Source organism: Oncorhynchus kisutch, linkage group LG5 (genome assembly GCF_002021735.2).
Source record: "Oncorhynchus kisutch isolate 150728-3 linkage group LG5, Okis_V2, whole genome shotgun sequence".
Lineage (NCBI taxonomy): Eukaryota > Metazoa > Chordata > Actinopteri > Salmoniformes > Salmonidae > Oncorhynchus > Oncorhynchus kisutch.
Window position 1 is genome coordinate 26,022,674 of NC_034178.2, and position 15,662 is coordinate 26,038,335.

Here is a 15,662-nt window from a genome sequence, read left to right on the forward strand (position 1 = left end):
AAAGGGGGAGTCTATATACAATGTGTGCAAAAGGCATGAGGAGGTAGGCAAATAATTACAATTTTGCAGATTAACACTGGAGTGATGAATGATCAGATGGTCATGTACAGGTAGAGATATTGGTGTGCAAAAGAGCAGAAAAGTAAATAAATAAAAACAGTATGGGGATGAGGTAGGTGAAAAAGGGTGGGCTATTTACCAATAGACTATGTACAGCTGCAGCGATCGGTTAGCTGCTCAGATAGCTGATGTTTGAAGTTGGTGAGGGAGATAAAAGTCTCCAACTTCAGCGATTTTTGCAATTCGTTCCAGTCACAGGCAGCAGAGTACTGGAACGAAAGGCGGCCAAATGAGGTGTTGGCTTTAGGGATGATCAGTGAGATACACCTGCTGGAGCGCGTGCTACGGATGGGTGTTGCCATCGTGACCAGTGAGCTGAGATAAGGCGGAGCTTTACCTAGCATGGACTTGTAGATGACCTGGAGCCAGTGGGTCTGGCGACGAATATGTAGCGAGGGCCAGCCGACTAGAGCATACAAGTCGCAGTGGTGGGTGGTATAAGGTGCTTTAGTGACGAAACGGATGGCACTGTGATAGACTGCATCCAGTTTGCTGAGTAGAGTGTTGGAAGCCATTTTGTAGATGACATCGGTTACAATGGTTGACCAATTAAGACTATTTAATTGTACTTACAGTGCCTTCAGAAAGTAGTCAGACCCCTTGACTTTTTCCACATTTTGTTACGTAATAGCCTTATTCTAAAATGGATTAAATATCATTTTAATTCTACACACAATACCCCACAATGGTAAACCCGAAAACAGGTTTTAATACATTTTAACATATATATAAAATAAAATAAATACCTTATTTACATAAGTATTCAGACCCTTTGCTATGAGGCTCAAAATTGAGCTCCGGTGCATCCTGTTTCCATTGATCATGTTTGTACAACTTGATTGGACTAAATTAAATTGATTGGACATGATTTGTAAAAGGCACACACCTGTCTATATAAGGTCCCACAGTTGACACAGCATGTCGGAGCAAAAACCAGGCCATGAGGACGAAGGACAGGATTGTGTCGAGGCACAGATCTAGGGAAGGGTACCAAAACATTTCCCCAAGAACACAGTGGCCTGCATCATTCTTAAATGGAAGAAGTTTGGAACCACCAAGACTCTTCGTAGAGCTGGCCGCCAAGGCCAAACTGAGCAACCGGGGGAGAAGAGCCTTGGTCAGGGAGGTGACCAAGAACCCGAAGTTCAGTCTGACAGAGATCTAGGCTTCCTCTATGGAGATGGGAGAACCTTTCAAAAGGACAACCATCTCTGCAGCACTCCACTAATCAGGCCTTTACGGTAGAGTGGTCAGACTGAAGCCACTCCTCAGTAAAAGGCACATGACATCCTGCTTGGAGTTTGCCAAAAGACACAAAAAGACTCTCAGACCATGAGAAACAAGATTCTCTGGTCTGATGAAACCAATATTGAACTCTTTGGCCTGAATGCCAAGCGTCACGTCTGGAGGAAACCAGGCACCATCCCTACAATGAAGCATGGTGGCTGGCAGCATCATGCTGTGGGGATGTTTTTCAGCGACAGGGACTGGGAGACTAGTCAGGATCAAGGCAAAGTTGAACGGAACAAAGTACAGAGAGATCCTTGATAAAGAGCACTCTGGAGCACTCAGGGCCTCACACTGATGCAAAGGTTCACCTTCCAACAGGACAGTGACCCTAAGCACACAGCCAAGACAACGCAGGAGTGGCTTCGAGACAAGTCTCTGAATGTCCTTGAGTGGCCACGCCAGAGCCCAGACTTGAACCCGATCGAACATATCTGAAAAGACCTGAACATAGCTGTGCAGCAGTGTTCCCCAGCCAAGAGTGTGCAAAGCTGTCATTAAGGCAAAGAGTGGCTACTTTGAAGAATCTCAAATATATTTTCATCTGTTTAACACTGTGTTGGTTACTACATGATTCCATATGTGTTATTTCATAGTGTTGATGTCTTCACTATATTATTCTACAAATGTAGAAAATAATACAATAAGGAAAAACCCTTGAATGAGTAGGTGTGTCCAAACGTTTCACTTGGTACTGTATGTGATGTAAAAAATAATACTCAGGAGGCTATCCAACCTTTACTCACAAAAGCTGTCTTCTGCAAAAATACATTATTGTATATAAATATTATAGGATGTTCTAAAATCAACATTCTATATTCCATCCCACATGTACCACACCCATTATGATAACCAGACATTTTCAACAGGCCCGGTAGTTTACTCCCTTTGGTAGTCTCTGACAGTATGTATCAGCACTGAATGGTTATGATTACTGCGTGTGTGTGTGTGTGTGTGTGTGTGTGTGTGTGTGTGTGTGTGTGTGTGTGTGTGTGTGTGTGTGTGTGTGTGTGTGTGTGTGTGTGTGTGTGTGTGTTTACCGTGTGGTGGCAGGGGAGAGAATGTACTGTTACAATATAGATTAGAACCCTGCCAGTAATACATCCTGAATGCATTTTATTCACTGCCATTTCATTCACAGCCTTAGCAAAAGCCATTAAGATAGATTTGTAATGCCTTGAAATATTAAACGGTTGGATGTGGACGTACTTGAGAAGTGTGACAGATTGATGTATGCTGTCTGTATAGTTTTGGAAGGCCAGGTTGATGCAATGTGTCATTTGGTGTCACAGACATGGAGAAATTCTATTCAAAGATTAATTGTTTTGCACCATAAATGGCAGTTGACAACTTCACCCCCATAGCAGAGGTCATGGGTCATGAGAGCCCCTCATGGGTCATGAGGACCCCAGCCACCCTAGCCATGCCCTGTTCTCCCCGCTTCAATCACCCATCTACATCAACTCAAGACACATCTTCACCACTTCCAGGTGTGACAATATTATACCACAGACACACGCACACACACACACTAGTGATAGGTGGGTTGACCCACAACCGCAGTCCCCGTGGTTATATCTGTGGCGCAGGTGGATTTAGGGTCATTAAATATTGTGTGGATGAAGGGCGGGTGGTTGGCGGGCGGGTTAAATAAAGAGAAAACAATGCATAAAAAATCTATGAACGTATAATTCTTGTGCAATTGATCTATATGCTACATTGAGGTTTTTGTTTCAAAATGTGTACCTGCAAATAGTGTGTAAGCCTAAACTTCAGGGCCTCCTAACTGTATGCTTGGCAAATACACGCCAATCTGCAGGCTTTTGGGAACTTGGGCAGCAAAAGTCCTTGATGATCCAGTGAGGCAAAAAGGACAATGTCGGAGTTGAATTCAATAAGAGAAAAGGCTATGAAATGGACAGTTGAAAATAAAGGGAGGGCCAGAACAGTAATGTTTGGGAAAGATTTTGTGAAATGGTAAAAGAGGATGATAGCATTGTCGACTATGGTATGTGTGACGCTATACAAATTAGAGAGTCACAAGACTGGGACTTCAAATATGGCACATCAAGAAAACTCCAGTCTGTACAGATGGGTTAAATCGAATAATGACCTAACTGAAATCTGGACACTGACTGTAGGTCTATAACCTTTTCACATAGCCTAATATTATATGAACTATTATTAATTAAGCATTTCTTGCAGTAGAACGATAAACCCCTTGTACATTTCTGCTCGGGAACAGTAGTGGAGAATACTACTTGCCAATGTTCAATCATTCAGTTTCAAACTTGATGAACTCAGAGCGAGGATCTCCTTCCAGAGGAACATCAGATCCGGCAACATACTCTGTTTTTCTGAGACTTGGCTTTCTTCCATCACCCAGATGGGTTATATACAACCGGAAGGATTTAACAGTTTTTCGAGCGGATAGGAAGCGGGCTCCTATCTTGCGAGTTTCTGCTCCGCCGACTTGGAATACTTCGTCATAAAACGTCTTCCTTTTTAACTTCCGAAAGAGTTAACCGGGATTATCGCCATGGCTGTGTACATGCCGCACCAAGCCGACAACAAAAAGGCTCTCAAAGAGAGAGGACCCTGAACAAACTGGAGACTGGATTCCCGGAGGCAGCATTCATTGTTGCGGGGGGTTTAAACAAAAGTAATTTGAGATCCGTGCTCCCAAATGATTACCAACACATTGACTGTCTAATGCTCGGAAATTCTACTCTTGACCACTGCTACACGCCTTTTAAACACGGGTATAAGGCCCTCTCCCGTCCTCCTTTCGGAAAATCCGACCATGACTCCATCTTGATTCTCCCTGCCTACAAACAAAGACTCAAGAGGGAAGCTCCGGTGATCAGGTCTGTACAGCGTTGGTCCGACCAATCAGAATTCAAGATTGGAATTGCCTCTGGAGATAATGTCAATGAATATGAATATGTTGACTCACAATCGCCATTGCACTGTACCCTGCCCTTACCCACCTGGACAAAAGGAATGCATACAGTATGTGAGAATGCTGGACATCGACTACAGCTCAGCCTTCAGTACCATAGTGCCCTATAAGCTCATAACAAAGCTCACAGCCCTGGGTCTGAACTCCTCCCTATGTAACTGGGTCCTAGACTTCCTGACGGGCCGCCCCCAGGTGGTGAAGGTAGGCAACATAAAAGGAGCATAAAAGAAGCATCCATTACAAAATACAAATCCAAACATAAAAACATGGTTGTGAAAAATGGGTTGACAAAATATGAGAAGTGGATGCTATCCATTCCCTATTTATTTTATTTTCATTACCATTTCAGAACATTATCTCCTCGACACTGATCCTCAACATGGGGGCCCCACAAGGGTGCATCCTCAGTCCCCTCCTGTATTCTCTGTATACCCACGACTGCATGGCCTCACACAGTTCCAACTCCATCATCAAGTTCATTGATGACATAATAATATTAGACCTAATCACCAACAACAATGAGACAGCCCACAGGGAGGATGTAGACACTCTGACGTGGTGCCACGTAAACAACCTCTCCCTCAATGTTAGCAAAATAAAGGAGCTGATTGTGGACTTCAGGAGGAACCAGGCTGGACACGACCCCATCCTCATCAACAGGGCCCCGTGGAGAATATATCTTCAAATTCCTTGGTGTACACATCTCAGAGAAGCTGAAATGGTCTAATTACATGGATATCATAGTGAAGAAGGCATGACAGCGACTCTTTAACCTCAGTATGCTAAAGAACTTCCCTCACAGTGTTCTACTGGAGCACCATCGAGAGCAGACTGACGAGCTATATCAAAGCCTGGTACAGCAGGCTGTGATGTACCGCGGACCTCAAGGCTCTTCAGAGATTTATACGTGCAGCCGAAAGCACCATTTGGGTGCCCTACAGGACACATACTAAGGCCAAGAAGATCATCAGGGACCCCAGCCACCCTAGCCATGCCCTGTTCTCCCCGCTTCAATCACTCAGATGCGGCAGTGCAGGAACATCATGGCAAAAACTGAAAGACTGGCCAATAGTTTCTACCCTCAGACCATCAGGCAGCTAAATAGCCACCACTAATCAGCTACCTGCTCCCCCCGCTATTCCCTCCCATGGACATGTCCACCAGAGCTGTCCACCAGAGCTGTTGCCAGAGAATTGAATGTTCATTTCTCTACAATAAGCTTCCTCCAATGTATTTTTTGAGAATTTGGCAGTACGTCCAACTAGCCTCACAAGAGTGCACAACAACAACAACATTTTATCACGGCAACTGGTCTGATACATTCACCTCTGCAGGTAAATAATGTACTTTACAGTCAGTAATCTTGCTCTGATTTGTCATCCTGAGAGTCCCAGAGATAAAATGTAGCATAGTTTTGTTTGAAAAAATCGATTTTTATATTCAAATGTAGGAGCTGGGTTCTACAGTTTGAGCCCCTACTGTGTCTGTCACCACACCCACCCCGCCATCTAGTCGTGTGAAAGTTATTGTATAAGCTAATGATCCATCATGTACGACATTCCCTGGAGTGTGTAAACTTACAAAAAGTATATGGTAATACAAAATGTATGTTCCCTATAGTTATGTACTTGAAAATGTATAAATTGACCAATTTGCCAGATATGGGCAGACTTCATACAAAATACTGTGCAGTATTGCAATGCTTCCCTGAATCCATCTGAAACTTTGCACACACACACACACACACACACACACACACACACACACACTACAAAATATAAATTGCTCCCAAACTGCAACATTATATTATGGCCTTTCTCTTGCATTTCAAAGATGATGGAACAAATAAATAAATAGAAAACACATGTTTTTTTCTTTGATTTATCTTTTACCAGATCTAATGTGTTATATTCACCAACATTATTTTCACATTTCCACAAACGTCAACGTGTTTCCTTTCATATGGTATCAAGAATGTGCATGTCCTTGCATCAGGTACTGAGCAACAGACAGTTATCTAGGGGTATGTCATTTTAGGAGGAATTTGAAAAAAAAGGGTCCAATCCTTAAGAGGTTGCATAGTTTGAAGCATTCATCGATTTATGATATCATTCTGGTGAGCAACAGTTCATTTAATCTTCTATGGCAGTAACGACAGAAGAGAAGCTGCATGAGCCTAATTATAGAAATCAAAACACCTGAATTAGGCTTTAAAAAATGTATCCTGCACCCCCCCTGTCAGAAACTCGTTCTGACATCTCTGACTGCAGCCTACAGAGCATTTTCAATCAACTCATTTGTGGGTTAAGGTCGGGTGCGGGCCTCAGACATTCATTTTATCACATATAGTGTGGTGGTTGCGGATGGGTTATTAGCAATTGCGGGGCAGGTGAACAAACAGCTGACCCGCGTATCACTAACACACAAACACACACACACACACGCACACACACGCGCACACACACGCGCACACACGCACACACGCACACACACACGCACACACACGCGCACACACACGCGCACACACGCACACACACACACACACGCACACACACGCGCACACACGCGCACACACACGCACACACACGCACACACACACACGTTTTCCCATATCCTCATCTTTCTGGAACACTCTCTGAAAGCCAATGGAATCAAACCGCTCCAAAGAGATGAGTCACCTCAGCAGTACAATACAATGGGACAAGGAAAGGTGCCACTGCATCTGAATCAAATTACAGCGTTTAGCTGAATGATCGAGCCAAAATTGCACACCCTCAAGCATAATGAGACCCAATTGCACCCCCTCTACCTCTCCATAACTCTCTTTGTTAAACATAGGTGTTAAGAAGCACTCAGCCAAATGGATTAAGTCTTGATTTAGTCAGTGGACTCACTCCATTTGGCTGAGTGCTTCTTAACACCTACATTTAACAAAAGAGAGTTATGGAGAGGTAGAGGTGCCACCCACCCACACTTGAAAGAGTGTGTTTTTAAGTGTGACCCCCACTGGGCACAGACATCAATTCAACATATATTCCACGTTGGTTTAACGTAAATTCAATGAAATGCTGTGGAAACGACATTGTTTCAACCAGTGTGTGCCCAGTGGGGTGCAATTTGGTCTTATTCTGCTTGATGTTGCGCAATTTTGACTGAATCATTCAGCTAAATGCTGTAATTTGATTTAGTCAGTGGACTCACTCCATAGTGAGGTAAGTCCACATTGAATTTACCCGGCTTATCTCCGTCACTGCTGACACTCACGATGTACCGGTAGGTCGGTAGGAAATAAAGACTGCAGGCTTCACATTCACGCTCAGCACAGCAGCTGGTTTTCAGCTCATGTTCAAGTTTTATCAGTCGTGTGTACACGATTTGCATGGTATACGTCATTCAACAAAACGCTTACTTGTAGATTCCTTTGTCGACAATGCAAGTACACCAAGAAATAATACAAAATAAGAATACAAAACAAAGTAAATAGCAGTAGAATAGAATAAACATTTAAGCATAAGTATAATACAGGAAGGCACAATTTATGGTCCAATATTTACACGTGTATTGGGGAAGGGGGGGGGGGGCAAGTGTATTAATTGAGCAGTATAATAGGAGTCTGGCAGCAGCAGTTGTGATGTGTGTGTGTGTGTGTGTGTGTGTGTGTGTGTGTGTGTGTGTGTGTGTGTGTGTGTGTGTGTGTGTGTGTGTGTGTGTGTGTGTGTGTGTGTGTGCATGAATGAGTGCATATGTGTTAAGGTGTGGACAATCAAAGCAGGTGGTCAGTCCAGTACAAGTGTTCAGCAGTTTGATGGCTTGTAGATACCAAAAGGCTCAGAGACCGATTCTATCAGAACTCATGCTCTGATACCATCTACACAACAGTAAGGGAGAGAACAGCTTGTGGCTAGGGTGTGTGGGGTCCTTGATACAGCCTTCCTCAGGCACTGTTTCGAGTAGATGTCCTGGATGGGTGGGAGCACATGATGTACTGGGCCATCTTTACCACAAGCTGGAGGGCCTTGCGGTCGAGGACTGAGCAATTCCCGTACCAGGCCGTGATGCAGTCGATCAGGATGCTTTCGATGGTGCAGTGGTAGTATTTGTTTTTTGCAGACAAATGAGTCGTAACCCCGTCCTTGTGGGTATTACTGCACTTGCTACAATCAACGGAAAAGTACAATCCCACTCGCTCGACTGCCAAAACCAAACAAACATGTGAAGGAGATGCAGTTTTACATATGAATGTATATGGTTTCTTCTTTGTGGATGTACAGTTGAAGTCGGAAGTTTACATACACTCAGGTTGGATTCATTGAAACTCGGTTTTCAACCACTACACAAATTTCTTGTTAACAAACTAGTTTTGGCAAGTCGGTTAGGACATCTACTTGTGCATGACAAGTAATTTTTCCAACAATTGTTTACAGACAGATTATTTCACTTAATTCACTGCATCACAATTCCAGTGGGTCAAGTTGAATGTGCCTTTAAACAGCTTAGAAAATTCCAGAAAACAACGTCATGGCTTTAGAAGCTTCTGATAGGCTTATTGACATAATTTGAGTCAATTGGAGGTGTACCTGTGGATGTATTTCAAGGCCTACCTTCAAACTCAGTGCCTCTTTGCTTGACATCATGGGAAAATCAAAAGAAATCAGCCAAGACCTCAGAAAAATAATTGTAGACCTCCACAAGTTTGGCTGATCCTTGGGAGCAATTTCCAAACGCCTGAAGGTACCACGTTCATCTGTACAAACAATAATACGCAAATATAAACACCATGGGACAATGCAGCCGTCATACCGCGTAGGAAGGAGACGTGTTCTGTCTCCTGGAGATGAAGGTACCTTGGTGCGAAAAGTGCAAATCAATCCCAGAACAACAGCGAAGGACCTTGTGAAGATGCTGGAGGAAACAGGTACAAAATTATCGATATCCACAGTAAAACGAGTCCTATATCGACATAACCTGAAAGGCTGCTCAGCAAGGAAGAAGCCACTGCTCCAAAACCGCCACAAAAAAGCCAGTCTACGGTTTGCAACTGCACATGGGGACAAAGATTGTACTTTTTGGAGAAATGTGCTCTGGTCTGATGAAACAAAAATCGAACTGTTTGGCCGTAATGACCATTGTTATGTTTGGAGGAAAAAGGGGGAGGCTTGCAAGCCGAAGAACACCATCCAAACCGTGAAGCACGGGGTGGCAGCATCATGTTGTGGGGGTGCTTTGCTCAGGAGGGATTGGTGCACTTCACAAAATAGATGGCATCATGAGGGAGGACAATTATGGGGATATATTGAAGTAACATCTCAAGACATCAGTCAGGAAGTTAAAGCTTGGTCTTCCAAATGGATAATGACCCCAAGCATACTTCCAAAGTTGTGGCAAAATGGCTTAAGGACAACAAAGTCAAGGTATTGGAATGGCCATCACAAAGTCTTGACCTCAATCCCATAGAAAACTTGTGGGCAGAACTGAAAAGTATGTGTGAGCAAGGAGACCTACAAACCTGACTCAGTTACAAGCTCTGTCAGGAGGAATGACCCAAAAGCTTGTGGAAGGCTATCCGAAACGTTTGACCCAAGCTAAACAATTTAAATGCAATGCTACCAAATACTAATTGAGTTTATGTCAACTTGTGATGAAAGAAATAAAAAATGTGATGAAAGAAATAACAGATTAAATAAATAATTATCTCTAATATTATTCTGACATTTCACATTCTTAAAATAAAGTGGTGATCCTAACTGACCTAAGAATTCTTATTAGAACTAATGTCAGGAATTGTGAAAAACTGAGTATAAATGTATTTGGCTAAGGTGTATGTGAACTTCTGACTTCAACTGTACATATTAGCTCCCCAGCGCCAACACTTGGTTTGGAATGTAAATACATTCTAGCATGACTAGTAGCTAACGTTAGCCAGCTGGAACCAGCTAGGCAGCACCAGTTCTCCATATGACGTTGAGAAATAGTGCACTGTAAGTAGTTCCCGAAGACATCCGGGAATAAGTTCATATGTAAAAACTGTAAAATATAACTATGTTTGTAGTTATAGATAACCACATTGTGACTACAACTAAGTTACTAAGTCTTTCACCAAACTGTGTTGTTACTTTAGTGAGTAAAAACTCTTGCATCCGAAATTCTATCAACATCTCCTGTGCTACTTGCGCATCAAGCACTCTTCACAATTGCTCCTTTCCCTTACGGGGTGGCGACTAGGCCCTCCCCCACCCACCCTTCAGCAAATCAGATCACGCCTCCACATTGCTGCCCCCCCTCCCCCTCTTATAGGCAGAAACTTAAAATGGAAGTACCTGTGGTAAGGACTGTTCAGTTCAACGTTGGCCTAACCAATCAGAAATCCATGCTTCAAGATTGTTTTGTTCACATAGACTAGGAAATGTTTTGGGTTGCCTCTGAGAATAGTATTGGCTTATACACTGACTCGGCGACCGAGTTCATCAGGAAGTGCATAGAGGATTTTGTTCCCACAGTGACGATTGGATCTTATCCAAACCTAAAACTGTGGACAGGTGGCAGCATTCGCACAAAACTGAAAGCTCGAAGTACCGTATTTAACCACAACACAAGCAATACCCCATAATGACAAAGCAAAAACGGTAAAAAAATAATAAATCCAAACGTATAAAAATGAACAAAATGAAGGAGCTGATCTTGAACTTCAGGAGGCAGCGGAGAGAGCATGCTCCCATCAACAGGGCAGCAGTAGAGAAGGTGAAAAGCGTTAAGTTCCTCGGCGTGCAAATCCCAGACAACCTGAAATGGTCCATTCACACAGACAGTGTGGTGAAGAAGGCACGACAGTACCTCTTCAATCTCAGGGGGCAGAAGAAAAAATCCCACAAACTTCTACAGATGCTTCATTGAGAGCATCCTGTCAGGAATGTATCACAACCTAGTACGGCAATTGCACCGACCGCAACCGCAGGGGTCTCCAGATGGTGGTGGTGGGGTCAGCCTAATGCATCACCGGGGGCACACTGCCTGCCCTCCAGGACATCTACAGCACCTGGTGTCACAGGAAGGCCAAGCAGATAATCAAGGACCTCAGCCACCCGAGCCACGGTGCAGATGCATTAAAGCTGGGACCGAGAGACTGAAAAACAGCTTCTATCTCAAGGCCATCAGACTGTTAATTGTCACCACTAGCCGGCCTCCGCCCTGTACACTGCCCTGAACCATAGTCACTGTTACTAGCCGGCTATCACCCAGTACTCTACCCTGCAACTTAGAGACTGCTGCCCTATGTACTGTACATAGTTATTGAACACTAATCACTTTAATAATGTTTACGTACTGGTTTGCCCACTTCATATGTATATACTGTATTCTAGTCATCATATATAACTACTGCTGTACACACACTTTATATACATATTTATATTCCGGACTGATTTCTCGTTCTCATATCTCTTCATTTCTTCATTTTTATTTTATGGATTTGTGTGTTTTGTTTTGTATTGTTAGATATCACTGCACTGTTGGCGCTAGAAACATAAGCATTTTGTTGCACCTGCAATAATATCTGCAAAATATGTGTACTGTGCACAACCAATAAAATATCATTTGATTTTGACACACACACACACTGCAAAGTGGACTTAAGCGGACTCTCGAATCACTTAAAGACTCACATTCAAACATACCGTGCACTGCGGGTGCATCAAAGTGCACGTATTCCTGCCACCTGCACTCTACACTGGAGCATCATTCACCACCAACAACAACTAAATAATTAGCCAATACATGGTGACACAGTGCAGCCAGCCGATCTATTAAAAGTGATTCAACCAGCTAGGTTCTGGAGAGCGGCTGGATGGAAAGTGGCACTGTAAGCACAGTGATGATTACATAACAAACAAAGAGCACATGTCTGTTTTAAATGACACATTTTTTTTCAATCCAAGTGTAACTTTCCTCAATGAAAGAATTGATCCCTAATTTTAAAAAAAAAGCTGATGTGAAAAAGATAACAGCACTTGCGATAGTCACATCTCAGCTGTAACTTCCTATCCTGTATTATTCAGCCACAGCCTACCTTAGTCGAATGCAGATAGCAGTCCCACCCAAAACCCCTCCACTCTCAGTGAGTCTCGCGTATCCATTAGCCTACAAGTCTACACGGAGTATACCAAACATTAGGAACACCTTCCTAATATTGAATTGACTATGTGACGCAGCTACAGTGTGCTTGCTAATGATCTCAGTTGATTAATGGTTACCCGAACTATCTGCACTGACCCTATCTTGCACTGACGCTATGCACAATCACAAGACTATACACTGAGTGTACAAAACATTAAGGACACCTTCCTAATACTGAGTTGCACATACCCCATTCAAAGGTACTTAAATATTTGGTCTTGCTCATTCACCCTCTGAATGCCACACATCCATGTCTCAATTGTCTCAAGGCTTAAAAATCCTTATTTAGTGTGTCTCCTCCCCTTCATCTACACTGATTGAAGTGGATTTAACAAGTGACATCAATAAGGGATCTTATCTTTCACCTGGATTCACCTGGCCAGTCATGGGAAGAGCAGGTGTTCTTAATGTTTTGTACACTCATTGTATATCTACGATCCATAGGCTATCTGTCCTCACCATAACGCGCGGCCAGTCGTCAGGACTCAACAGCAGTTGAAGACGACTTGCTAAGTGGTGTGTTATCAAATGTAAAACTAACGGTATGTTCTTTTAAAAACATCACAGCGTACACGAAAACCCTTGGGATATTCCTACACGTTTACGTCCAAAACTGATTAAGAATAGCACAGCTTTGGAACAATTTTGGAAGAACTTAGAACTGAAGATCAGAGACTACCGGTCCACTCGGGGTTAAGATCTTACCTGCATGAGACGGTGATCTCTACTTTAGTAGCGGGGATGTTCCCGGTGATCGGGTCGAACTCATACACCGAGGCCATGTCCCCCAGTTTGTCCATGACGTCCCCCTCCATGGGCGCAAGCCCAAGGGCGAGCGCGCGGGGCGACTCGGGAGCGATCCGTGACTCGCACAGCCTGGCCCCAGTCGAGCGCGTGTTGGGTGGTGATTGTGTCGTGTCCCCCCTCCCGGTGAGTCGCGAGGACAGGTCGGAGATCAGATCACACGCCAGCCCCCCGCGATGAGACCGGGAGAGAGAGAGAGAGAGAGAGAGAGAGAGAGAGAGAGAGAGAGAGAGAGAGAGAGAGAGAGAGAGAGAGAGAGAGGTATTCAGGGAAACCGGACACCAACAGCCTTTCTCTGAAGAAGCGCACTTAGCAAACTGTCCAAAGATAGTGCAGTTTTGGCTGGAGAGACCATGAAAGTGACGTGCCGCTCTACCGCGTTAGCTACAGCTGTTGCTGCACCGCTGACAGGCAGCGCATTGTAGGGGAGTAGCCTGATGACCTGCTCTTTGCGCGTCAAGCAGAGCTCTACTCCAACCGCTGGCTGATGAGCTCAGACTGCGCGGACCAGAGACTGAAGACAGAGAACGCGGTTTCTACACTACACTACTGCTCTGTACTCCACCTCCCTCCTTCCTTCTCTACACAAGTTATTCCACGCGGGCGTTCACAGACCAGCCCATGCCCGCCTCTTAGCCAGATGCGTAGCCTACAGCTGGCCAGCTCTGGGTTTGCTGCTGTCACAGTTCCAAGTGTAATAATGAGATGGACAGCCGTTTTGACACATGGGTGTGGGTGGGATAATATTGCTTCTCTCAGCAAGAAGAAACAAAATATGTTATTTTCTGTGAGAAATTAATTTTGCAGCGCTGCTCGATTTAAAAAAAAAATGTAGGCTACCAAAATTAGAATTCCATTATTTCCAACTCTACAGGAAACCTGAATCCGACATGGATGCATTAGGCCTATGCAGTTATCGACACGTCGGCTCTTTTAGATATCGATCCATTGATTCATTTAGTCAGTTGTTGCTGTTACAAACTATATGTGTGAGAGAGAAAGAAAAATAAAGAAAAAGCGAGAGAGAGAGAATGTATAGAGCTACATTGAAAGTGTGTCTCGTTTCAGCACCACATTGGTGGACAGCTCCCAAGTCGTCGGCGCAGCTTGTGCTGCTTTCATAGAGCGATCTGCTTTTATCGAGCGATCCGCTTTTATAGAGCGATCCATTTTTTTCCCCACAATTTTTCTGTGAAAGACAGTGAACCTCGAGACTAGAAGCCACACAGGAAAGTGATGATTTTTCATCTGTAAAAGTTGCCCTCCACCTCAATGCTCCCAGTTCTTACTAAGGGTCTGGCTCCCAGAAATCAATTTACACCCCAACATGGGCTCACGCTTGTCTCTCTCTGCAACAGGAACTAGGCTGACAGTGACAACCCAACCTCTCTTTCAGATGCACACACAACCCTGCTCCTTCTCACACAAACACAAAGATAACGTCACTTAACCCCTCACACCCTGGTAGAAGAGTCCTGCCTGTAAAGGAATGGTAGTTATAGTGGCTGGGGTTGGTGGGTGCAGGCTAAGGGTGGGTGGGTGGGTGGTGTTAGTGCAGATGTATCCAATAAGGGGGTTGGCATGGCCTGGCAAAGATAGAGAAAGAGGAGGAGGAGTGAGGCCTTGCCATTTGTAATTGTGACAGCCTTAGTCACAATTGTCACTGGCCCTGTGATAACAATGGCACACAGTAAAATGGCCAGCTCCCACTGTGCCATCCTCTAGCCAACCTTCTTTAATAATAATAAATAAGACTAAGCTAACATATGGAATTGTTTTAAGGTAGTCATACCATGGATCATTTAGCTATTTGATTTAGAATTTTAGGACCCCTTTAGGTCTCCATTTCATAATAATTAGTTTTACTTGATCAATGATTGAATTTAGTCTTTACTACTATAACCCATAGAAAGGCATTGAATAACTCATTCATAAATAGCAAAAAAGAGTAAAAATAAATAAATCATAAGGAATAAGGTTTTGAAGTGTCTGTCCTGAGAGACCGGCCCACTTAACATCGCCAGCTGTCATCATAGGCAGCTCTATGGTGAGAAACATCTCGGTTCCCAAGGCAAAAACCCGGTGCTACCCAGGAGTTCGAGTACAGGACATCACAAGGCTGCTTCCGACTGTTCTACAACAGATGCTGGGAGCTGTCACTGTCGTAATTCATGTGGGGTCAAATGACATCAGGAAGGCTAGCTCGGAACATCTGTAAATGGATTTTAAAGAACTGATTTTAGCCTTAAAAGACTCCAAAAAACGGCCAATCATTCCAGGTCCAGCACCATCATTGGTCAGTGGGTGTGAAAGATTCAGC

The 15,662-nt window shown here is 43.9% G+C and overlaps 1 protein-coding gene across 2 annotated transcripts in view; it reads right to left on the bottom strand.

Annotated features, from left to right (window-relative positions):
- The window catches only part of LOC109891498 (copine-5), a 203,127-nt gene extending 189,226 nt beyond the window's left edge, over positions 1 to 13,901 (bottom strand). The window contains exon 1 of one of the 2 annotated variants that reach the window (XM_031824730.1): positions 13,244 to 13,901. In XM_031824730.1, the coding sequence (XP_031680590.1) occupies positions 13,244 to 13,353 (110 nt within the window). In that variant the 5' untranslated portion in view covers positions 13,354 to 13,901. The remainder of the gene's footprint in view (positions 1 to 13,243) is intronic. The other variant, XM_031824729.1, reaches the window with a different exon arrangement.
- Between the last annotated feature and the right edge of the window lie 1,761 nt (positions 13,902 to 15,662).